Source organism: Martes martes (assembly GCF_963455335.1).
Source record: "Martes martes genome assembly, chromosome: 8".
Lineage (NCBI taxonomy): Eukaryota > Metazoa > Chordata > Mammalia > Carnivora > Mustelidae > Martes > Martes martes.
In genome coordinates this window covers 6,487,630-6,511,797 of record NC_137895.1, presented here as the reverse complement: position 1 = coordinate 6,511,797, position 24,168 = coordinate 6,487,630, and the positions used below count along the sequence as shown (strand labels likewise).

Below are 24,168 nucleotides of genomic sequence, written 5' to 3'. Positions count from 1 at the left end.
CCTACACCGCCAAGAACTGTTGACACAAAATGAACAAACATAGACTTTTTCTTTGACGTTATTTGCTAAGAAAGCAGGTGTACAGTGTTTGCTCAGGGTGTTCTGAACTCTGAACTCTGAAATTCAACAAAGTCATTTTGACCGCGGTGGAAGGAAGTAGAGCTTCCCGGGGACCCCAGAGAGGGGAGGGGGCACGAACATTCAAAGTTGAAAAGTTCCTTCATCATTGTTTTCTTTTCAACCAAAGGGAAGCTCTTGCAAGGTTTTTACTGGAGAGTAAGGAGGTGGGTCCAAACTTTTGGAACTCGTATTTCGAAAGTGGCACGGGCTGCAGTGTGGGCCCCGGATCCAGGCCAGGGTCAGGGGGCCAAGGGCACGTGCTGTTTGGCTTTTTGCTCTCTTGCTGCTATTGGTCGAAGGTTTTGAAGGGACCGCCAGGACTTGGTAGGAGAGGACTGCAGCCGGGGATGCCCCAAAAGTACGCATTCCTTTGGGAAAATGCCAACAGTGTTTGGCATTTGGTTTTTCCCCCACTGGGAGCAGAGAGGGGACTGTCTGGCGGGTCCTTAAGTCCGAGGGGCATCTTCATCTTCTTCCTGAGGGTTCTTAGCCTGAGGGACAAATATCCCCACTGTAAAAAGAGGGAGGGCTAATTTCTAGAAAACAGATGTTCGGAGATAATTGTCTCCTGTGTGATCATTGTCCCTCCTCGCAAGCACACCCGTCGGCACACCCGTTGGTGAGCGCCCAGCCCGGGGCAGTGCGAGAAGGTGGAGGGTGGGGTGGGGCGGGGACAGGGTGGTGAAGGTCATTCTGGACCAAACGTGGCTCAGAGGCCTGAGACAGGAGGGTGACAGGGTGGTGGCAGCCTGAGTGGGAGCTGTGAGGGGGACTGGAGGGAAAGACCCTAGGGGTACGCTGAGCAGCAGGTGGTGAAGGCAAAGGTTGCAAAGGTTCTGGAAGGGGGACAGGAGGCCAGGTGGGGCTGGAGTCAGGAGTTGGAAACAAAAGGAGGGGCTCTGGGCATGGAAAACGCCTTGGTGCCTGTAAGGCAGAAGGTGTTTCTCTGCCCTCCTGCAGAGCCGGTGTTTCCCACAATTTAGCCATGGGACCTTCCTGGGGGCTGGGGGGGGGGGGGCTAAAGATCACGTGACCGCCTTAAGGTTCTCAGACATGACAGCTGCTCTGCCAGATAGGGAAACCACCGTCCTCCTGCCTCTCGGGTGCGGGAGGCACCTGTGTAGGCCACACCAGTCCGTGGCCGGGCGGCAGCGGCCAAGGTCTGCTGCTCCAGCTCGGCCCCAAGAAGAGACCAGTCCAGGCTGAAGAAGGGCACCCTGGCCGGAAGGGCCCCAGGTCCCCGGGGAAGCCCTGTGGGGTCCCTCCCCCTGACAGGCAGCTCTGACGCCCCGTCTTTGTGCTTCCGTTCCAGGCCTAATCCTGAACAGAGACCGGAGGCTGGCTTTGGTGAGTGCTGCTTTTTCTTTTGTTGTTGCGGGACATTATACATAGCATAATAGTTACCGTTTTAAAAACATTCGTTAAGTGTCCAATTCAGTGACACTCAATCCATTCGCAATATTGTACAACCGTCGTTGCCCCCACATTTTTCGTCATCCTCCGTAAAAACCCCATACCCCCTGAACACCAGGTCCCCATCCTTCCGCAGCCCCTGGTGGCCACCGTTCTGTCTTCTGTCTGTGAGCTTGGCTGCTCCGGGGACTTCATGGCACTTAGAGAAGGTTTTCAAGGCTCATCCGTGTCTCAGCGGGGTGCCCGAACTTCCCTCCTTTTATGACTGAGTAATATTCCGTTTGCGTGGCTCTGTCCATCCGTCCATAGAGAGACCCTTGGGTTATTCCCGCCTTTTGGTCATTGTGAATCCTGCTGTGACCATGAGTGACGAATATCAGTTCGAGTCCTGGCTTTCAGTTTTTCCGGACACACACTTAGGAGCGGAATTGCCGGACCACGTGAGGATCCTGCGCTGAACCTTTCGAGAAACGGCCAGACCGTTTTCGCACGGCCGCAGCATCGCTGTCACTCCGGCAATGCACGAGGGGTCCAGTTTCTGCACCTCCTCACCAACACTTGTGCTTTTCTAGTTTTTGAAATTTTAGCCACCCTCGTGGGTGGGAGGGGGTGTGCAGCCGCTTTCCAGTCATGGGTCTCCTCAGGGCAAGGGCTGAGGGCAAGGGAGAGGATCCCCCGCCCCGCAGAGTCCCGAGGGGAAGGTGTCTCCCCAGCAGGGCTGGGAGGCGTGACAGGCGTGCTCGGGTCTGCCCTGCACCTGGTTGGGGGAGGTTATTGCCAGCAGGGGGCGCTCATTCTGCTTCTCAGTCTTCCATGGGCCTCACCTGTGGGGGGGGGGGGTCATTGTCACTGCAGGCCTGGAGGAGGGAACTGTTGCCACCTACACTTCCCAGGCAGGGAAACTAAGTCAGCCAAACGACTTGCCCACAGGCAAGCAGCACCATCCGTGGGGGCTTCCCACCCACAAACAACTGAGCACACAAACCATTGCCGACTCACAGCTGCCCACCGAGCGAACGGTGAGCTCCGAGGCCCGCTGCCGAAGGCAGACTTGCAGCCCATTCTGTGTGTTTGCGCAAGCGGGTAGGAGGACACGAACGTATTTTAGGGCTCTTGGGTTTTGGCGTTTGTTTAGGTTCTCACGGAAATGACTGTGATTGTTAACCTTCCATGGGTTACCTGCATGGGAGTGCAGGGAAGGCCTGTCAGCGGCAGGTGGAGAGGGATGGGTGTGGACAGCCGACTTGCCTGGAGGAGGAGGGATGTGTGCTGGGTTCAGGGTGGTGGGGTCGATGTGGGTGGAGAGGGGAAAGGCTTTCCAGGTCGGTGCTGCTGCTCGGAGGCTTGGCATCGGCTCAGTGCATGTGCTGAGTTGGGGTTCCTGATGGAGGGTGTGAAGACCAGAAGGGGAGAGAGGGGCTGCTTGACAAGAGGCCAGCAGCCAGTCTGGAGCTGTGCGAGCTCTTGCAGAAACTCAGCCCCGGAGGCTGTGTGACCTTGGGCAAACCGCTTACCCGTTCTGTGCCTCGGTTGTCTTACGTGCAGAAAGGAAGTACATTCCTTTGTTTGTTCATCCGTACAGTTGGCTAATGAGCAGCCAGGAGGTACCAGCCCCCATGCCTGTCTTTGTGGGGTTGCTGCGAAGACTAGCGAAGGTCCATGGGTCGAGTGCCCTAGCGCGGTGCTCTCATATTAGGGGCTCTCGGGTGGTGCTCTTAATGAGATGGTTCAAGAGGGTAAAATGCTTCACACATGTGAGATGCTGTAGTTAAAGGTGGGAAGCTCTGGCCTCAGGGACGCCACCGAGAGCTGTTGCCCAGGCCCAGGTGTGGACATGAGGCCCGGACCGGGGCATCAGCCAAGGGGATGGGAATATTTGAGTTTTGATTTTGATCCAGCTGGGATCTGTTCTCAAGGATGGTGTGAGGTAGGGATCCATTTTCACTTTTTCCCCAGATGAACAGCCAGTTTGGTCCACTGCCAGTTATGGGGGCAGGGGGGTGGCGCTCCTAGCCACCAAGGCTCATTCACCGTGGTCTGTCTTCTGTGTGCCGGTCCTCAGGCTGGGAGCTTATTGCCAGATCCTAACCAGTGGAGCCCCTTGTTGCAAAGCTTCTCTCCAGAGAGAGTGATCCTGGCCGGACCCCCGGCCTGAGCCAAGTCACCCTCCAGGCAGCAATGCAGGGCCCCAAGTCTCCACTGCCCCCGACTGCAGGTTGGGTTAGTTACTTTTGGGGGCATTTGGAAATGCCCCTTCCCTTTCCGAGGACCATGCCCTCAGCAGCACACAGCTCTCCTGCAGCAGGCTGCCCCTGATTTGAAGTCGATGTTTAGGACATAAACCGAATGACAAAAGATACACATTCTCAAAGGGGTCTGTCTCTGCACTCTCCTTCTGTTCCAGGGATCTTGTCACCATCCAAGCTATACCGCTCTAGTTTAATCCCTACTTCTTTCTAATCAGTTCTGATGGTTGGTAGAACCAGTGCTCACTCCTTGTTCTTCCTTTACACGTTTTCCTTGGCTTTTCTTGCATATTTTCACTTCCAAATAAAGTTTGGGATGATCAAGTTATGTTAAAAATTACACGGGGGTGGGGCGCCTGGGTGGCTCAGTCGTTAAGCGTCTGCCTTCAGCTCAGGTCATGGTCCCAGCGTCCTGGGATCGAGCCCCGCATCAGGCTGCTGGCTCTGTGGGAAGCCTGTTTCTCCCTCTCTCACTCCTCCTGCTTGTGTTCCTTCTCTCGCTGTGCCTGTCTCTCTGACAAATAAATAAATAAAATCTTCAAAAAAAAAAAAATTACACTGGGGGCACCTGGGTGGCTCAGTTGGTTAAATGTCTGCCTTGGGCTCAGGTCATGATCCTGGAGTCCTGGGAGCAAGTCCCACATCGGGCTCCCAGCTCCATGGGGAGTCTGCTTCTCCTTCTGACCTTCTCCCCGCTCATGCTCTCTCTTTCACTCTTTCAAATAAATCTTTTTTAAAAAAATTACATTGGGGGGGGCGCCTGGGTGGCTCGGTGGTTTAAGCCTCTGCCTTCGGCTCAGGTCATGCATGATCCCAGCATCCTGGGATCGAGCCCCACATCAGGCTCTCTGCTCAGCGGGGAGCCTGCTTCCTCCCTTCTCTCTCTGCCTGCCTCTCTGCCTACTTGTGATCTGTCAAATAAATAAATCTAAAAAAAAAGAATTACATTGGGTTGGGGAGCCTGACTGGCTTCCTTGGTAGAGCATGCAACTCTTGACCTTGGGGTCGTTGAGTTCAAACCCCACATGGGGCAGAGCTTACTTTAAAAAAAAAAATACTGAGAGGACATTGAATTTGTAGAATACTTTGGGAATTTAGTAACTGTTAACATTATGAATGGGTACCACTTGCTTTACAATAAAGTCGAGCCAGGCAATGGGTTTAGGGAAAAGTATGATCCTAGACCCTTGCCTCACCTAATACACAAAAATTAATTCAAGATGGATCATAGATCAAAATATGAAAGGTAAAACAGGAAAGTTTCTAATGAAAACAGGGAATAGCCTTATGACCTTGAAGTAGACAATATATTTTATTTTTTAATTTTTTTTTAAGATTTTATTTATTTATTTGACAGAGAGAGATCACAAGTAGGCAGAGAGGCAGGCAGAGAGAGAGAGAAGAGGAAGCAGGCTCACTGCCGAGCAGAGAGCCCGATGCGGGGCTCGATCCCAGGACCCTGAGATCATGACCTGAGCCAAAGGCAGAGGCTTAACCCACTGAGCCACCCAGGCGCCTGACAATATATTTTAAAACAGAACACACACGTGAATCAGTGAAAATATTGATAAATAGGGATTTACTAAAATTTAGAATTTCTGTTCATCAAAAGACAAATTAAGAGAGAGAAGAGTCCAGCCACAGACTAAAAGAAGATACCTAAAGGCATAAGCCTGCTAAAGGAGTCCTATCCAGCATATGTAAAGAGCTCCTACAAATCAGTAAGATAAAGTCTAACACTCTCATTTCTAAAAACAGGCAAAAGATTTTAACAGGCACTTCATGAAAGAGGCTATCCAAGTGCCCAGTCAGCCCATGAAAGGTGATCGTTATCATCAGTAATTAGGGCAGTCAATGAAATACACCTCCCACCTCCACCAGATGGGTAGAAATTGGTGTCAGAATTGAAAGGCCTGACAACACCAAGTCTTAATGGGGACATAGACCAGAACTCTGATGCCCTGCGGGAGGAAGTATAATTGATGCAAGCACTTTGGAAAATGGTTTGGCAGGAACTGCTAAAGCAAAGCACAGTCAGATCCTGTGAGCCTGGCATTCCACTCCTAGTTGTGTACCCAGCAAATATGCATGCGGTGTAACGTGTACGAGGACATTCGTAGCAGCTTCGTTCATAGTAGTCCCAAACTAGAAAATCCCCCGCATGTGTTCCAACAACAGAATGTGTACATCGTTAACGTATTCATACACTGGAGCACCACACAGGGGAAAAAACAAACATACTTACAGACCAAAAGAAACCAGAAACAGAGAGCCCTCTGCGTGATTCCATTTACCCGAAGTTTTAAAAGAGGCAAATTGATCTATGGGGCTAGCGGTCTGAATAGTGGTGTCTTTGGAGATGACCCCGGGCGGGAGCCTGCAGCTGCTGGTGGTGGTTGAGGCTTCGAGCTGGGTCACACGGAGCATTTATTGGTGAAAGGCCATCACGAGCTGCCATGTAGATCCAGGGAGTTTGCTGTAAGTTACGCTAGACGTACAAAAGGAGAACATAGACCAGGGAATGAAAGTGGCCTAGGGAAAGAAGGTTAGAGGAGTGGGGGAGGTAGAAGCAGAGGAAAATGAGACAGGGCGTACCCAGCAGCCTTTGTTCTTAAAGGCTTTCTTGGAGAGATGTCCTCAGACTGTGTGGCCTGAGAGGAAAGTGCTGCAAAACCCCAGACTTACGTTTTCATATCTGGAGACGAGAGTGGAGGTCACATCCCTCAGTCTCTGCCTTGGGGACCAATATATAATTGAGTTGAGGCCCTGACCGGGGCCCCAAGCCTGAGACAACCCTCCCACCCCCGCCCCGGCTGGAGCAGCACGGGCTGGGGGAGGGGGCAGACTCGTGAGCCCAGTCCTGGTGCCATCTCCTGTTCAGCGTTGTGCGACTTGCACCTTTGTGATCCTCCGTAGAGCTCTGTTTCAGTATGCGCATTGACACCGGTCAGGGGAGCCCCTGTGCAGGCACGAACCACCTCCCTGCTCTTCCTTAAGTTGGGCACTCTGCTAGCAGGAGTTAACGTGCAAGCAGTCTGGGTCCTCGGTAGATCTTCGTTCATCGGGTCTCGTGGGTGATCTGGAAAGGTCTATTTCTGGAAAAGCACCCAAGGCCACTTTCACCCAAGGAGCAGGAAATGGCCTGGAGGAGGTCAGGGCAGATCAAGGGCAGTGTGCTCTGAAGGCTGTGACTGGGCGTGTGCGTGTACACGTGTGTGTTTTGGAAGAATTTTCTAATTAACGCAATGGTGGAGGAGTGTGGGGCACAACTTAACAGTCAGGCCTCATGGGAGCTTCCCTGAATCACTCCACTCTGCACACATTTATCAAGCTTCTCCCATCCCACCCAGAGTTCTGGGGCTCGAGCAGCACCATCTGGTAGAACGTGAGTCTCATGCAGTTCTACATCTTGTAGTAGCCATGTTACGAAAGTGAAAAGAAATAGAGGAAATCAAACTTAGTATTTTTAAACTTTTTTTTTTTTTTTTAAGATTTCACTTATTTGACGGAGAGCGAGAGAGGGAACACAAGCGGGGGCAGGAGAAGCAGGTTCCCCACTGAGCAGGGAGCTGGATGCCTGGCTTGATCCCAGGACCCCAGGCTGAGGGCAGACACTTAATGATTGAGCCACCCAAGCACCCCAAATTTAATATTTTTAACTCCGTGTATCCAAGATGTAACCAGTATAAAAATGTGAGGCATCTGGCATTCTTTCCATTAAGTCTTCAACATCCACTGTGCGGTTTCCCCTACAGCACCACTCGGACTAGCCCCATCTCAAGCACTTTGGTAGCCACATGCTGGTGGCTGCATGGTCCTAAGACAGGGTGGCCCCGGCCCTGATGGAGGCCAGCGGGGCTGTGGAGGCGTCAAGGGGTCCTCACTCGGCACTGTGGCTTAAGCAAATGAGGACATGGTCAGTGTAGGTCGGAAGGCTGCGCGTGGTGGAGTCTGGAGCCTGGGCTGGCTGGGCCGTGCTGCAGGGCGGCCTGCGGGCAGGGGAAGGAAGTTTGGGAAGGGGGGGGGGCCACATCTCGTCCTGGAATCTAGATCCAGAAGCCACCCAGGTCACTTCCCAGCATTTAGCTGTACAACCACACCAGGATGTAAGGGGACCTGCACAGTGTCTGGCAGGACAGCCATGAGCCCAGGAAGAGAGAGAACAGATTAAGGGAGGAAAGAGCCTCTGGCCCGCAGGGGTTAGAGGCCTCTAGAGGTGATGTGGTTGGGAGCTGGACCTGATCCGGGGTTCGATGGCCATGGTGGCCCCGCAAGCCCCCCCCACCCCCACCCCAGGACAGAGGCCTCACATCCGCAGCAACACCTGCTGCTTCCTGCAGCAGACTGACTGCGGTCTGCCCCCCGCAGCCGGAGCACAGCCTGAATTTCATCAGCAGGGAGCAGTTCGTGCACTTCGCCAAGCAGCTGCAGGCCCACGTCCTGCACATCAAGTAAGTGTGAGCCTCGCGCCCCCGGAAGACCCTCGGTTGCCCGGAACCCCCAGGTCTCCCTCGTGTGAGGTTCCCAGTTCTCCTGTGTGAGGCCGGGCTGCCCCTGGCACTGGGGTGTGGAGGGCAGGGCCGGGAGCCGCCCCGGCCACCCCTCTCCACGGGCATCTGCAGAGGGCATCCCTGGGCCAGGCAGACACCGGCCAACCATACCCTGCCAGGTCCCCCGGCCCTTTGCTGCTCCCCCGCCTTCCTCCCGCCCCCACCTGCCAGCCACAGTCCCACAGCCACCGCCTGTGGCCACAGCTGTGACTTCTAGGGACATGTGTGTCTCTGGTGCTGAGCACAGGGGTCTAGGAAGCATGGGCTTGAGTTGCAGATCCAAACCACAGTGAGATACACTGCAACCCGCCCAACCTGGGGACAGCTGAACCCTAAATCGCAGGTGACAGGCACTGGCAAGGATGTGGAGAAACCAGAGCCCTCCCGCTGTGGGGCTGTAAAGGGGCACAGTCACTTGGAACAGTCTGGCAGTTTCTGGAGCCACTAAGTCACTCAGGGCCCTGCAGTTGCCCTCCCAGGGATATACAGGCCCGACGTAGGTCCACACGGCAGCTCATGCAGGACTGTCCAGAGCTGCGTTCATCACAACAGCCCAGAGGTGGAGGCCACCCAGGCGTCCACCAGCAGACAGGCCCAATGCGGCGTGTCCACATGGGGGGCTACATTTCAGCCAGAAGGGAACTAACTGGTGCAGGCTACACGGTGACTCTGGAGAACAGGATGGAAAGTGAAAGAAGCCAGTCCCGAGTCCACGCATTCTGTGGTCCGACCCACACGCCAGTGTAGAGCACAGAGTCTCTGCAGTCAGTGTTGGCATAAACCCAGGAGTTGGGTGAGAATCAGAGGCTCAGGCTTGGGGTTTTTTGAGAGGACAGTGTCCTCAAATTGACTGTAGTCATGGGTGCAGTATACACGTGAAATGGGTGGAATCTCAGGAAAGACGTGGAGAGCGAGCACAGACTCGGGCCCGTCCCATCCCGGCTGCGCCATGCAGAGGCCGTGGCCGCGGGCGGGTCCCACGACCCTGCCGAGGTAAACCCCGCAGCACTTCAGCCACAGTGAGCCCCGAACTGCGGGAAAATTAGAGGCAAGCCCAGGCTGGTTTCTGCTCAGCCTGGAAGCCGGGCTCGGGGGGAGGCACCACAAGGTGTCCCCAGCGTGAACCTTGGTTTTCCTCTCACTTTCCAGAGCAACGCAAGGATATTATAACCTGAAAAGAGAGGATGACACTGACAGGGACGTCATGGCTTTTGTGATAGACACGCTGAAATCGGTCCTAAAGGAGGTAGGGGCACGAGGCTCAGCTCGGGTGAGGTCCAGGAGGGTCATGTGCTCCTTGCACCAGGACCGGGCCCGGGTCTAACGGGGGACTGGTGGGAGCTCCCAGGCCTCACTCCCCACGGCGGCCAGCCCCCAGAGCTCACACTCAGCTCGGCAAACACATTTTACTGGCAGAATGCCCCAGTGCTGTTGTCCATGTGTACTCCCCAGTCCAGGTCCAACTTGGCCAGAGACCAACAGACCGAGCAGGTGATCAGTCTCCAGTGGGGGCAGGAACCCCGGTTTTGTCCCTGGGAACACGTGGCACCTTGACCATCAACCACTGTCAACACCTGCCCCTGGGCCTCTGCAGACCTTAGCACCACCACCGAAGGCGAGCCTGTGTGGCCGGCCCGCAGTGCCCTCCCGTCTCCCAGGGAGGGTCACCCTTAACTACTGGGCCCTCCCTGGCCTAGCTCTACAACCTCACAGCCCAGAATGACCCAGAAATCTGGACATTCCGCCCCCGTCCCCAAATCAGGCCTGACTCTGAGCCAGGCTCTGACTTAACCAGCATGTGACGGGGACTGTGGGTCAGTCCGTGCCCCAGGGTTCGCCACGGGGGACCCTTTGGAACCACTGGGAGGCAGCAGGCCCTGGGAAGGCCACGGCACAGCAGAGGGGCCCCACTCACCAACCATTCCCTCCCCTCTCCAGCGGTACCAGTACGCGGAAGTCCCGGGCAGCCACTATGTCCACTTGAACCAACCCGAGAACGTGGCTGGTATCATCAGTACCTTTCTGCAGTGCAAGGAGACGATACCACACCACCTGTAGCCTGGGCCCGGGCCTTTGGAGACCTGGTGCCCACCACTCACCAGTGGATTCCTAGTTCTGGGCCCTCCAGCCAGGGCAGGTGTGGTGGGGACTGGCCTCACTGGTCTTGAATGAGGCAGAGAATCCTGGGCACGGGGGACAAGGGGCAAGATTCTTTGAACATTTGTGACTTCAAAGGGGAGGCCCTGTTTGGATTTGGGGGCGCTGTTCTGTGGCTGACAATCTGCAGTAGGCAGGGAGCAGGGGGAGGAAGGAGCAGCCAGGTGGCTGCCCGGCTAGACGAAAAATAAAACGTTCTTGTGTGCTTCTGAGGCTGTCCCGTCTCCACAGGGGCTCTTCCACGGAGGGGAAGGGAGAATACAGCAGACACCCAGATGGAGACCGAAGGCCCGGGGCAGACTGGGGACAGACAAACCAGGAGAAGGAAGCAACCACTGCCTGGGCTGGTGGCTCCCTGCAGCCTGTGGCCCCCCCACCCCCGACGGGCAGGCCTCACCAGCGCTGCGCCCCCCACACTGCTGTGGCCCCAGAACCAGGGGAGGGTCCTGTCCTTCCCCACACTGTGTGCGCTCAGATCTGGGGGTTGGGGTGGGGTTTGATGTGGCAGCCCCCGGGCCTGGGCAGTCTGGGACAAGTGTTCCAGGCCTTCACGTCCTCCCTGGCCACACACGGCCACCGCTCACTGCCCTCTCCACGGGGCCCCGGGACCAGCTCCGCTCAGTAGGGTCGGAACTTGCGCTGTGCCCGCATCAGCTCGATCCTCTGCTTGTCTTCCTCGAACTTCTTGCGCAGCTGGGCTAGATCTGGGGAAAGGGATGGGAAAAGGGACATGGCCGTGTGAGTCAGTGTACTCTGTGGGGACTGTGCCCCCCCCCCCCGCCCTCCTCTCTGATACCGTCCCAACGCTGCAGGGAGACAGACAAGCCTGCAGGCCCAGAGGGCAGGGCGCACGAGCCAGGGAGGCCACAAGCCTGAGCTTTCCTGGAAGACTTAGCAGAAGAGCGAGCGCAGGGAAAGCAAGACACCCGCTCCCTTACCACCCCCACCCCACACACCCAGGGTGAAGGCAGGCGGCTCTGGGGTATGGGGAGCCCCCCAGGGGTGCCCGTCCTCCCCCTACCCACTGCAGCAGCCAGACTGGGGAGAACGTCAGGGAGTAAAGGGACTTGGGCCTCAGAGTGCCGCAAAATTCGGATGGCGGCTCTGGTCACCAGGTGACCAGGTCAGAGGAATACGGAGTGGTGGGGGCCCAGAGGGAGAGCTGACGGAGGCCTGCTGTCGGTTCTAGAGAGACGAGCAGGAGCTACGGTCCAAAGAGGGACGCCAGAGTGGGGAGCAGCAGCAAGACAGGCAAGAGGGTGACGTGCCTGGGTGGCAGGTCACCATCCACTGCCGAGCCTGTCCCCCTGCCAAGGCCAGGGCCAGCACCCTCTACCCCCGGGCCCATGGGGAAGCCGCCCCGCAAACACGGAACGGCCTGCGGCACAAGCTCCGCGTCATCACGAGCATAAGTGAGCCACGGGCGAGCGGGCGCTCATGCCGACACGTTCCGTGTGAGGGCGCCCGCACCCCTCCCCTCTGTAGTCACTCGCACACACTGTCACACACAGTCACACGCACAAAATCAAACGGCAGCGGCGCTCTCCCTGTGCCCACAGTGCGCGCCGGAGATCCGCCCTCTGCGGCCCCGCCCCTGCTGCAGCGGGACATGTTCCAGCGCCAACCGCCGGGGTGGTCCCACGTCCCGGGTGTGTCCTAAGCATGTCAACAACCCAGGGCACCCATAGCTGTCGCAGGGAGCGACAGGGGCACTGCCACAGGGGATGCTGCAGGCTGGGACCCTGATTCCAAAGCCTGTTGGGACAGCTGTGTCCAGGGAACCCGCCCCCTCCCCGCCACTCCACACCCACGTCCCAGTGCCGCCCGTGGGAGCCCTGCGCTCCGGCTGGGGCGGAAGCACGAAGCTCTGGGCTGCTCCCTTACGCTCCATCTTGGTCTCTCGGTGCTGCCAGGCGTAAAAGTTGAGCAGCTCCTTGCGGGCGCGCTTCCGCCTCTCCCTCTCCAGCACCCGCAGGCTGGCTGCCTCCGTCCGCGGCAGCACGGGCCGCCGGCCCCGACGGGTCACCTTCACCCAGCCCTCCTCGTCCGGAACCCCTTCCTCCTCCTTGGCCTTAGCCTCCTCCTGCAAGGAGAGGACGCTGTGCTGGGCAGACCCGGGGACCCACCCTGCAGCCTGGGGTGCCCCTCCCCGCCCCCTTCAAAGCTCTCCCTCCGGCACCCAGAACCTTCCTGCCACCTCCCCGCACCCACCGCCACCTGCTGTGCCCTCTCCCTCCCAGGAGCCAAGTACTGGGGGGGCAGGGGGCACAGAGGTCCTGACACCGCCTCCTTGTCCCTCAGACGGTTTCCCCCAGACCACTCAGAGACCAGGTGTCACCCCGCTGGGTGACACAGGACTCAGCAGGGAAAAAGGGAGCCTGAACTCTACCCGGTGACCAGGACAGGGTGCCAACCCTCATCCCCCTCCAGAGCGACACAACACCCATGATACCGTCCCCACGGAAGCCCCACCTCCGCTATCCTCTTGTCATACGCCTCCATGAACGTGTCCACTTCGGCCCTCAAGGCCTCAGGGTCTGGCACCGAGTCTGCGTAGCTGCTGATCCACTCTGAGGAGAAAGGGGGGAGGGAAACGGGGCCTCCTCAGGCCTAATACTCAGGGCCCTGAGTGCCCAGCCCGTCAGGATCTTCTCATGCAGGCCACAAGGATGGAGACTTGTGGCCCAAGGAAGGTTCTCACGGCAGCAAGCTGGGCCCTCCCCTCCGCCCGCCCTGACTGCCGCTCTCGAGCTGCGTGGACACAGCAGACACTGCCCACAGTGCTCCCCCCGCCAACCCAGGGCCCAGGAAGGAGGAGGGGCACGACGCTGCCGTGGTACTGACTGCGGATGCCGCTCTTCACAGGGTGACTCTCTGTCGAGGCCAGTAAAGGGCCCTTGAGGACTAAGGCAGCAGATACCCCCCCTGGCTTCTGGAACACCACGTAGGCCACTTGGAAACCCTGGGGGAAGGAGAGGTGTCAGAAGGCCAGCACCCGTCCCATCCTCCCAGCTCCCGGTACCAGGGCTCCCAGCTGCCCTCAGCCCGACTCGTCGCTGGGCTAGGGGACACGTGCTGGTATGTTCCTGAACCAGGAAGAGAACCAGAAAGTTCTCTGTAATCCTGGGGAGGGACAGCCACGCTTCTGGTTTTCCAACTCCTGCTAGAAGCGACCCAGGTGAGGTGAGACACTTGGGATCTCCCTTCCGGTCATGGGAGAGACGCAGTGACAAGCCAGCTCGCCGCGTCCTGGGAGCGGACAGAGCACACACTAGGTCAGACCACGCGACGCCAGGGGGAGGTGTGGGCTGAGGACGGGGAGAGGAGGCCAGGCCGTGGGGCCTCAGGAAGAAGGGACTTTGGCTGGGGAGCAGGAGGGGAGCTCCGGGAGGCCCTTCAGGGCAGCGAGCAAGATGGTCTCTGAGCTCCCACCCAGGACGATGGAAAGAGCCGGACAAGAAGCTAAAGGACGTGGCAAATCCAGGGAAAGGAGCAGAGGCGCTGCTTACTGGCCGGTGTCCTCGGCTACACGTGGCAGAGACTGGCCTACGAGCGCCACCCTGGCCGCCCCCTGCGCCCCCAGACGAGCAGATGGCAGCACTTGGACGCTTACCAGAACAGGCGTGGGGTGAAAATACTTTGACTTTGGCTCCTCTGCGCTGTCAGTGAGGTCTGGCTTCTCCTGTAACTGCACAGACTGGACGGGGCCGCAGGGGGAGAAGAGGCGGGACAGGCACTCCTGCCGCAGAAGGCACAGCGTGAGGGGGCTGTGGGGCCTCGGGGAGCCTCCCTCCCCCCAGGGCCCCCAAAGGTCTCGGAGCCCACGTCTGCCCACCAGCAGGGCACACGCACAGGCCGTGAGCCAGCCATATCCTCCTCCGTACCGTCACCGTCCTGCCCTCCCACAGCCCGAGCCCAAGACCCTGTGAATTTCCAAGTTCAAAACTGTTGAGTAAAAAAACCACACCTCCGCTGGCCACGGGACATGGGAGGGAGCAGACACAGCGCGAGACAGAATTCAGGTATAAGCTTTTTGGCTTTATGACAGGAAACTGCTAGAACCACGTGCTCAGGATATTTGGTTGGTCCTGAAAGGGATTTCTCACTTTGAAAGGTCAGTTGTCTGTCCCTGCCCCTTTCTCCGGGTGAACAATCCCCGGAGGAGGATTAGGTTCTATTAGGAGACTAGGTGGGGACATTTCCGGGGTTATTTGGAATATTCTGGATTTTATGAGAGAAACAACTAAGTTTTCCTCCCCGCAGCAGCCGTTTAAACCTGCAGTCAACTCTGTGTTGTTGGGACTCAGGCTGGCGGTGATCCTCGGGAGGGGAGGGCCGTGAAGGGATTTCTTGGGCGCGGGTCACGTTCTGGTTCTGGGGGCCGAGTATGCGGGTGTGTTCGGTCTGTGAAATGCAGCGAGCTGTACCCTGTGGTCAGGCCCTTTTCTACACACACACCACGCTTCAGGAAACGTAAAACATGACAGCCTCTCTTCTGCTTTTCTCTGACTGCAGAAAAGTGTTTTTGAAATTAGTTCCTATCTTGAGGATTCTCTCCCTCTGCCTCTGTCCTGCCCCCACTCACTCTCCCTAAAATAAATATATCTTTAGAAATTAATATTCCTTTTTTGAAAAACAACTCATCTAAAACCCAGAAACACCCTTAGTTTCTGTTCTGTGATTTTTATGTAATGCAAAACAACCGTTTTCGTGAAAATACATTAATGCCTGGACAGATTTAGAGGATAATCTTATCTTCTATTTTTTTTGTTTAAATATTTATTTATTCGACAGAGAGAGACAGCAAGAGAGGGAACACAAGCAGTGGGAGAGGGAAAGGGAGAAATACGCTTCCCGCCGAGCAGGGAGCTTGATGTGGGGCTCCATCCCAAGACCCTGGGATCATGACCTGAGCCGAAGGCAGACGCTTAACAACTGAGCCACCCAGGCACCCCTTATCTTCTATTTTTACCTATGGAGATGTATCACTTTTATAATCAGGGAAAAACATGTAATTCAAAGAATTCTGGGAAATAATAAAAACCTTAGAGCTTCTTAGAATTGTACTTCATATTTTTTTATTTTTTAAAGATTTTATTTGAGAGAGAGAGCACAAGCAGGGGGAGTGGCAGGCAAAGGGAGAGGGAGAAGAAGGCTCCCTACTGAGCAGGGAGCCTGACGTGGGACCCAGTCCCAGGGCTCTGGGATTGTGACCTGGGCCAGAGGCAGATCTTAACCGACTGAGCCACCCAGGGGCCCCAGAACTTTACTTTTCAAAGCACAGCTTTAAAAAAACATTTCCAAAAAAATAAAATAAAGTAAAAATTAAAAATAAGTAAGTAAGTAAATAAATAAACATTTCCAAGGTGCCTGGGTGGCTTAATCGGTTAAGTGTCTGACGCTTGCTTTCGGCTCACATCGTGATCTCAAAGTCTGGGATCAAACCCTGCATCTGGCTCCGTGCCGGGCATGGAGGCTGCTTGAGATTCTCCCTCTCCCTCTGCCCCCCACCTTGTGTGTGCTCATGCTCTTTCTCTCTCTCTCAAATAAAAAAATAAATCTATCTTTAAAAAGACATTTCCAGGGCCCCTAGCTGGTTCAGTTTAGATAGAACACGTGACTCTTGATCTTGGGATTGTGAGTTCGAGACCCAGGTTGGATATAGATATTACTTAAAAAAAAAAAAAAAATTAGGGGGCGCCTGGGTGGCTCAGTGGATTAAGCCTCTGCCTTCGGCTCAGGTCATGATCTCAGGGTCCTGGGATCGAGTCCCGCATCGGGCTCTCTGCTCAGTGGGGAGCCTGCTTCCCCCTCTCTCTCTTCCTGCCTCTCTGCCTACTTGTGATCTCTCTCTGTCAAATAAATAAAATCTTTAAAAAAAAAAAATTAAGCTGTTTTCTCTCACAAGAGACAGAAGCAGCAGCCTTCGAGATGCCCTCCCTTGGGGCTTCAGTTGGATGCTTCCACCTAACCAGTAAGGACGCGGTGGAGGCCAGCGGAAACCCAACCCTACCCGGAGCTCCTGGCCCACCCTAGAGGTTCCCTCCCTGATACCCGCTCACCTCTGTGCAGTATGGGGGCACATTGAGGACAAAAAGGGTCCGCTTCTGAGGCCAGGAAGACTTGGTGCCTTCTCGAACTCTGTGCTCTCTCACATAGAGGTAGTGAGAAGCCTGCTGCTTTTCCGAGAACTTGATTGGGATGGCTGGACAGGAAATGGGGGCAGGGAGGGACAGCGTGAAAATCAGGCTCAGGCTGTCCCTTCCTGGCCTGTCTGTCCGCTCCATCACTGAGCCCTTCCCCTGGACAAGGCCTGTGCAGAGTACTGTGCAGGCTGCGAGAGTTCTCTGCAAACAGAGAACCTGCCTAGGAGGGACGCCCAAGCAGGTGGGAGAGAGACTGTAAATGGGCAATTGTGACAGGTGGGGAGCACAATGAGACGGGAGCCCAAACCCCACTGCTCTTGACGTCAACACCCAAATCCTGACATCAGCTGGAGGCCTTGCCAGACCGACTACCTTTCACATCTTTTTACAGAGTCCGCCCCCCACCACTGTGCGGGCCTGCCACTCTGCCTTCTCTCTCTCCCTCCAGTAAGTCCAGGCCTCACTCAAGCTCACACGTTTTCTTTACCTGAAACCCCAACCTTCTTCCTTCCAGCCATTCTTCAGGTTTAACTTCACTTCCTCTGAGAGCCTTACATGCCAAGTCAGAGCCACCTGCTCTGTGCCTTGACAATGTCTCTCCATGTCTCTAAGTCTCTATCTGCGTAATCGTTTGGGGATAATGTCTGACATTCCCATAATGCTAGGGGCTGTTTTCTGCTTTTCTTGGCATTCTTCAGAGCACCGTGGGGATACAGCTGCAGCACCTGTGCTCACGAAGCTCCCATGAGAGTAGGACAAGACAATGAACAAGGCAGCACCTAACAAGATCCGATCAAATATGAAAGAAAGGGGGAAACTGCGGGGTGGTTGCAAGGCGGAGGTCTTTAGATCGGTATCTGAACGGCCTCTTTGAGGAACTAGTATCAAAGTCACAAGGCACAGCTGTGTGAAAAGGGCACCTCAAGGTGCAAAACCCCTGAGGGTGTAAAGAGCTTGTTGCTCCAGAGGAACAGAGAGAGCTCCAGGGCGGCTGAGGCAGAACATGTGGGGCCACCCAAGTCAATAGGTTGGCTTTCGTTTTAGGTGCCAACTTGTAAAGCCCCCGGAGGGAGTTCGGTGGGTATGGGGGTATACAGGCAGGCTGTGAGGCAAAATCTGATTTAAATCTGACTTTGGAAAGCACATTCCGGCACCTGCGCGAACAGAAAGCAGGGACAGGAGAACCAGTTAGGAGGGCACGGCCGGATTAGGGGCGATAGAGGCCAGACTAGGAGTGCCAGAGGTGATAAGAAGCGGGTGGGCTCCCTAGTCCGGGATTAGAGTGTGGACAGAGACGGGTTTACCCAAGGGAAGCGGTGGCCAAAATGGGTCGTCCCGGAAAAGTGCCGCCAGAAGCGAGCAGAGCGTCTTGGGGGCTTCGGGGCCACCAGGCCTCATACTCAATCGCGCAGGGGTCCCCGAGCCAGCGCCGCCGCCCGAGCCGCCTCCCGGGGAAGCTTGACCGCTCCGACCCCGCCGCCCCTCACCTGAGTAACCCGGCGGGCTCGGAATCCCCTGCTCCGGGTCCCGCGACCCACGTTTCCTCCTGCGCGCCACCATCTTGCCAACCGGAAGCCGCGGGGGCCGCTGGGAGTTGCAGTCCGGTGCTGGGAGCGTGCGCGTTTCCAGGACCACGGCGGCGCCGCGTGGGGCCCGCCTTCTCGGTTCCAGGCCCGCCTCCTGGCCCGGGTACCTTCATGGCACGACCTTCGTTTGCTCTGAATAGTCAGCACGGAGATGTGTGGGTAAATGTCGGCGTGGAGGTAACTCAACCTTCCAGTCTTCCATTGCGCAAATAGCAGTGAAGACCTCATTGAAGCTGACCATTTTAGCCATTTCTAAGTGTACAATTCAGTGGCATTAAGTGTTTTCTCAGTATTGTGCAACCAACCTCCTTGCCCGTCTCCGGAATGTTTTACCCTCCCAAGCCGAAACTCTGTACTCGTTTCCCCCTTCCCCCAGCCCCTGGTAACCACCATTTTACTTCGTTCCTGTGAATCTGACTCCTCTAGATACCGCATATAATGCAATCATACAATATGTGTCCTTCTGTGTCTGGCTTATTCCACTTTGCGTGTTTTCATGGTTAATCCACGTAGTAGCAGGTCTCAGAATTCCCTTCCTTTTTAGAACTGAATAATATTTCATTTAGGTATAGATTACTTTTTGCTTACCCATATGTCTGTGGACATTTGGGTTGTTTCTACTTTTGGCTATTGTGAATAACGTTGCTATAAATATTCTTTACAACTTTTGGGCAGACATGTTTTGATCTCTCTTGGATACATATGTAGGAGAATTTCTTTCTTTCTTTCTTTCTTTTTAGATTTTCTGTATTTATTTGACAGACAGAGATCACAAGTAGGCAGAGAGGCAGGCAGAGAGAGGGGGGGAAGCAGGCTCCCCGCTGAGCAGAGAGCCTGATGCTGGGCTCGATCCCAGGACCCTGAGACCATGACCTTAGCCGAAGGCAGAGGCTTAACCCACTGAGCCACCCAGGTGCCCCTTTAGGAGAATTTCTTGATCATTATAGTAACTGTGTTTCACTTTTTGAGAACTGCCTGTTTTCCAAAGTGGCTGCATTATTTTAATGTCTCACCAGCAAAGTTTGAGGGTCTAAAATTCTCCACATTCGCGCCATTATTTATATCTAATATTTTGGTTATAGCCATCCTAATGATCGTATAGTGATAGCTCATTGGGTTTTGATTTGCATTTCCCTGATCATGAGTGATGTTGAGCATCTTTTCATGTGTTCATTGGCCATTTGTGTGGGGTTTTGTTTTTTGAGAAATGTTTACTCAAAGTCTGCTCATTTTTTGTTGGGTTATTTTTACTTTTATTGTTGCGCTGTAAGAGTTCTTCATCTTTCCTGGGTGCCATTCCCTCATCACATACGTGATTTGCAAATATTCTCTCCTATTCTGTGGGTTGTCCTTTCACTTTCTTAAAGGTACAGAAGTTTTGAAATTTTTGATGAAGTTAAATTTACTTTTTGAGGGTATCTAGTTGTCTGCACCATTTGTTAAAGACTATTCTTTCCCCCCACTGAATTAATTGTCTTGGTACCTTTGCTGAAAATTAATGGACCAGATACATGAGGCTTTAGTTTTGGACTCTCCATTCTATTCCACTGGTCTGTATGTCCATCCTTATGCCAGTATCACACTATCTTGATTACCGTAGTGTTCTACTTAAGTTTTGAAATCTGGAAGTGTGAGTTCTTCAACTCTCTTCTTTTTCAAGATGGTTTTGGCTACACAGGACCCCTTTAAATTCTTTCAACAATGTTTTGTAGTTTTCAGGATATAAGTTTTACGCTTATTTGAAGAACACTTGTTTAAGTATTAATTTTATCCTATTTTATTGTTTGACTCTATGCTGAGTTTCGGAATTGTTTTCTAGTACGACTTTTAGATTACTCATTGTATCGATTGACCTCGCTTTCTGCAATCGTGCTGTGTATGTTAGTTCTGGTAGTCTTTCAGTGGATTCCTTAGCATTTTCTGTATAAAGACCATGTCATCTACAAATAGAGATAATTTTACTTTTTTCTTTCCAATTTGCATGCTTTTCTCTGCAACTCCCCGACTACTCCCCAAACCAAAACCCCTTGGCTAGAGCGCCTCCAATTCACTGTTGAACACAAGTGGTAAAAGCAGACATCCTTGTCTTGTCTCGGATCTTAGAGGGAAAGCTTTCAATATTTAATCCAGGGATTACTGATTTCACTGTGACCAAGAACCCACGGTATGAACTTTTTTTTTTTTTTTTTTTAGATTTATTCTTTTTATTTGACAGAGATCACAAGTAAGCACAGAGGCAGGCAGAGAGAGGAGGAGGAAGCAGGCTCCCTGCTGAGCGGAGAGCCGGATACAGGGCTCAATCCCAGGACCCTGAGATCATGACCTGAGCTGAAGGCAGAGGATTTAACCCACTGAGCCACCCAGGTGTCCCTGAACTTAATTCTTTTGCACTTGTTGAGATTTGTTTTTTGGGCAGGATATGGGTATATGTCCCATGGTATTTTTTTTTTTAAGATTTTATTTATTTATTTAACAGAGAGAGAGATCACAAGTAGGCAGAGAGGCAGGCAGAGAGAAGAGGAGGAAGCAGGCTTCTGCTGAGCGGAGAGCCCGATGCAGGGCTCCATCCCAGGACCCTAAGATCATGACCTGAGCTGAAAGCAGAGGCTTAACCCACTGAGCCACTCAGGTGCCCCTGTCCCATGGTATTTGAAAAGAATGTGTTTTCTGTTGTTGGGTGGAATTTTTTGTTGATTGGATCCTGTTGGTTGGTGGTGGTAAGATCTACATCCTTGATGTTCTATCTAGTTCTACCTGTTGTTGCAAGGGGTGTTGAAGTCTTCAAGTGTAAGTGTGGATATGCTATTCCAATTCTATCAGGTTTTGCATCACATGATTTGCAGTTCTGTTACTTGGTAATACATATTTAGGATTCTATCTTCTTTGTGGATCAATCTTTTTTTTTTTTTTCATTATACAATGTTCCTCTATCTCTGGTAAGTTTCTTTGCTCTGAAGTCTAATATATCCGATACTAACATAGCTACTTTGGGGGGATTGTTGGCATGATATGTATTTTTTTCAATCCTTTTGCTTTCAGCCTTATATTGTCATATTTGATGTGTCTCTTGCAGAGAGTGTGTAAGTAAAGGCATGTTTTTTCACTCGCTTTGCCAATCTCTTTCAGCGGATGTATATATAGACCATTTATATTTGATACAGTGATCTTAGTGATATAGTTTCATCTCACATTTTATTAATTTTTTTCTCCGGGGTGCCTGAGTGGCTCAGTGGGTTAAGCCTCTGCCTTTGGCTCAGGTCATGGTACCGGGGTCCAGGGATCGAGCCCCGCATCGGGCTCTCTGCTCAGTGGGGAGCCTGCTTCCCTCTGTCTCTCTGCCTGCCTCTCTGCCTACTTGTGATCTCTGTCAAATAAATCTTTTTAAAAAATTATTTTGGTTTTTTTTTCTGCCGTCTTGTGGGTTACCTGAACATTTTTTTTTAGAGATTCATTTTTATTTATCTGTAGTGTTTCGGGTTGTGTTACCTTTTTCAGTGATTGCTCTAAGAGTCTCATCATATATACTTGTTACTACCGTATATTCTTGCTGACATCTACCAGTTTGGCTGAAATGTAGAAAACTTCCCTCTATTTCCCTTTGTCCTCCCCTATTTGTAAAGTAATTTTTTTTTAAACATTTTATTTATTTATTTAACAGAGGGAGAGAGATCACAAGTAGACAGAGCAGCAGGCAGAGGGAGAGGGGGAAACAGGCGTCCCACTGAGCAGAGAGCCTGATATGGGGCTCGATCCCAGGACCCTGAGATCAGACCTGGGCCAAAGGCAGAGGCTTAAACCACTGAGCCACCCAGGTGCCCCTATAAAGTAATTGTTTTAAATATTTCTTCTATGCACATTGAGAACCACATCAGTGTTATAATTTTGGTTTCAACCATTAACAATTTAGAAAATTCAAGAGAAGTATTTTATTTACTTATAGTTTTACATTTGCTTTTTTTTCTTTTTTTTTTTTTTAGATTTTATTTACTTATTTGACAGAGATCACAAGAAGGCAGAGAGGCAGGCAGAGAGAGAGGGGGAAGTAGGCCCCCTGCCGAGCAGAGAGCTGGACACGGGGCTCGATCTTAGGGCCCCAGGATCATGACCTGAGCTGAAGGCAGAGGCTTTAGCCCACTGAGCCACCCAGGCGCCCCTATTTCTACTGTCTTACCTTCCTTTCTGATACACAAAGTTTCCTTCTTTTATTTTTTCCTTCAGGTTTAGAGAGTTTTAGCCATTATTTTAGGGTACATCTGCAGGCAGGCAATGCATTTCTAGTTTTCTTTTATCTGAGAATGTCTGAAATGACCTTGATCCCTGAAAGATATTTTTTGCTGGATGTAGAATTCTCACCCAACTTTATGTTAAAAGTGTGCCACTTTCTTTTGGCCTCGTGGTTTCTGATGGGGGACCTGTCATATTGTTTTTCCCTTAAAAGGTGTCATTTTTTCTTTTGCTTTTATTTTTTATTTTTTTAAACAATTTATTTATTTATTTGACAGACAGCGATCACAAGTGGGCAGAGAGGCAGGCAGAGAGAGGAGGAAGCAGGCTCTCTGCTGAGCAGAGAGCCTAAGGCGGGCTCGATCCCATGACCCTGGGATCATGACCTGAGCAGAAGGCGGAGACTTCAACCCACTGAGCCACCCAAGCGCCCTTCTTTTGCTTTTAAAATCTTTGTCTAGTTTTCTTAAGTTTGGCTATGAAGTGTCTTGGTGTTAATTTCTTTGGATTTGTTTGGGATTCTTAGAGCCTCTTGAATCTACAGATTTAGATATTTCACCATTTCTGGGAAGTATATGGATGGCTATTACTTCAAGTATTTCAGCCTCAATTTTTCTTCTCTCCTTCTGGTTCTCTGCTGATTTTTTAGATTTTAGTTTTTTTGTCATAGGTCCCTGAAGTCCTTTTTTTTTTTTTTTTTTTTTTAGTATTTCCTTTCTGTTCAATTTGTTAATTTCTATTGCTTTACCTTCAAGTTCAAGGATTCTTCGTTGCTTTTTTGGTAATTTTATTTTTCAGCTCTAAATGATTCTTTATATTCTTTGCTGAGACTCTGTATTTTTTTTCACTTGTTTCAAGTGTGTTCATTAATTTTTTTTTAAAGATTTTATTTATTTATTTAACAGAGATCACAAGTAGGCAGAGAAGCAGGCAGAGACAGAGGAGGACGCAGGCTCCCTGCTGAGCAGAGAGCCTGATGCGGGGCTTGATCCCAGGACCCTGAGACCATGACCTGAGCGGAAGGCAGAGGCTTTAACCCACTGAGCCACCCAGGCGCCCCTAGGCTTATGTTTGTTTTCTATAAAATCTCCAGGGTTCGATTCAGTGGAAAGGACAGGGGTGAAGTACTTCCATTCTACCTTCCCAGAAGGGGGGCTGCTCCACTTACACCACGATAAACCAATATGAAGATATAAATGGTACAGCCACTGGGCAGGCTGGATAGCAACTCCTCAAATTACTAATCGAATTACCATAGGATTTAGCAGTCCCACTTCTGGGTGTGGCTCCCCCAAAATTGAAAGCAAGGTCTTTCTTTTTTAGAGAGAGAGAGGTAGAGGTGGGGGGGGGGCGGATCTTAAATAGGCTCCATGCCCAGCGCGGAACTTCATGTCGGGCTGGATCTCACAACTCTGAGAGCACAACCTCAGCTGAAACCAAGAGTCGGACGCTTAACCGACGGAGCCACCCTGGTGCCCCTGAAAGCAGGGTCTTCTTTTTTTTTTTTTTTTTAAGATTTTATTTATTTGACAAACAGATCTCAAGTAGGGGGAGAGGCAGGCAGAGAGAGAGAGAGAGAGGAGGAAGCAGGCTTCTCTGCTGAGCAGAGAGCCCGATGTGGGGCTCGATGCCAGGACCCCGTGACTATGACCTGAGCCGAAGGCAGAGGCTTTAACCCACTGAGCCACCCAGGCACCCCTGAAAGCAGGGTCTTAGAGATCTGTAC

At 52.7% G+C, this 24,168-nt stretch overlaps 2 protein-coding genes across 4 annotated transcripts in view; one reads left to right on the top strand and one right to left on the bottom strand.

Moving 5' to 3' along the window:
* Positions 1-10,406, top strand: part of SERHL2 (serine hydrolase like 2) — a 29,302-nt gene extending 18,896 nt beyond the window's left edge. Inside the window, exons 10-13 of the mRNA XM_080811009.1 lie at positions 1,433-1,467; positions 8,148-8,230; positions 9,479-9,575; positions 10,268-10,406. Coding sequence (XP_080667135.1) covers positions 1,433-1,467; positions 8,148-8,230; positions 9,479-9,575; positions 10,268-10,387 — 335 coding nt within the window. The 3' untranslated portion in view covers positions 10,388-10,406. The remainder of the gene's footprint in view (positions 1-1,432; positions 1,468-8,147; positions 8,231-9,478; positions 9,576-10,267) is intronic.
* Positions 10,407-10,517: 111 nt separating this feature from the next.
* Positions 10,518-18,304, bottom strand: RRP7A (ribosomal RNA processing 7 homolog A). Of its 3 annotated transcripts, none has more exons than XM_080811007.1 (7): positions 18,120-18,304; positions 16,549-16,691; positions 14,100-14,225; positions 13,331-13,448; positions 12,959-13,056; positions 12,371-12,569; positions 10,518-11,190 (listed from the first exon to the last, which is right to left on the bottom strand). In XM_080811007.1, exons 1-7 carry the CDS (start codon positions 18,190-18,192, stop codon positions 11,105-11,107), a joined length of 843 nt encoding a protein of 280 aa, XP_080667133.1. In that variant the 5' UTR covers positions 18,193-18,304; the 3' UTR covers positions 10,518-11,104. The 3 variants fall into 3 exon arrangements, with proteins under 3 accessions (XP_080667133.1, XP_080667134.1, XP_080667132.1); XM_080811008.1 differs by having other exon boundaries at positions 14,100-14,183; XM_080811006.1 differs by lacking the exon at positions 10,518-11,190 and having other exon boundaries at positions 11,910-12,569.
* Positions 18,305-24,168: the final 5,864 nt, after the last annotated feature.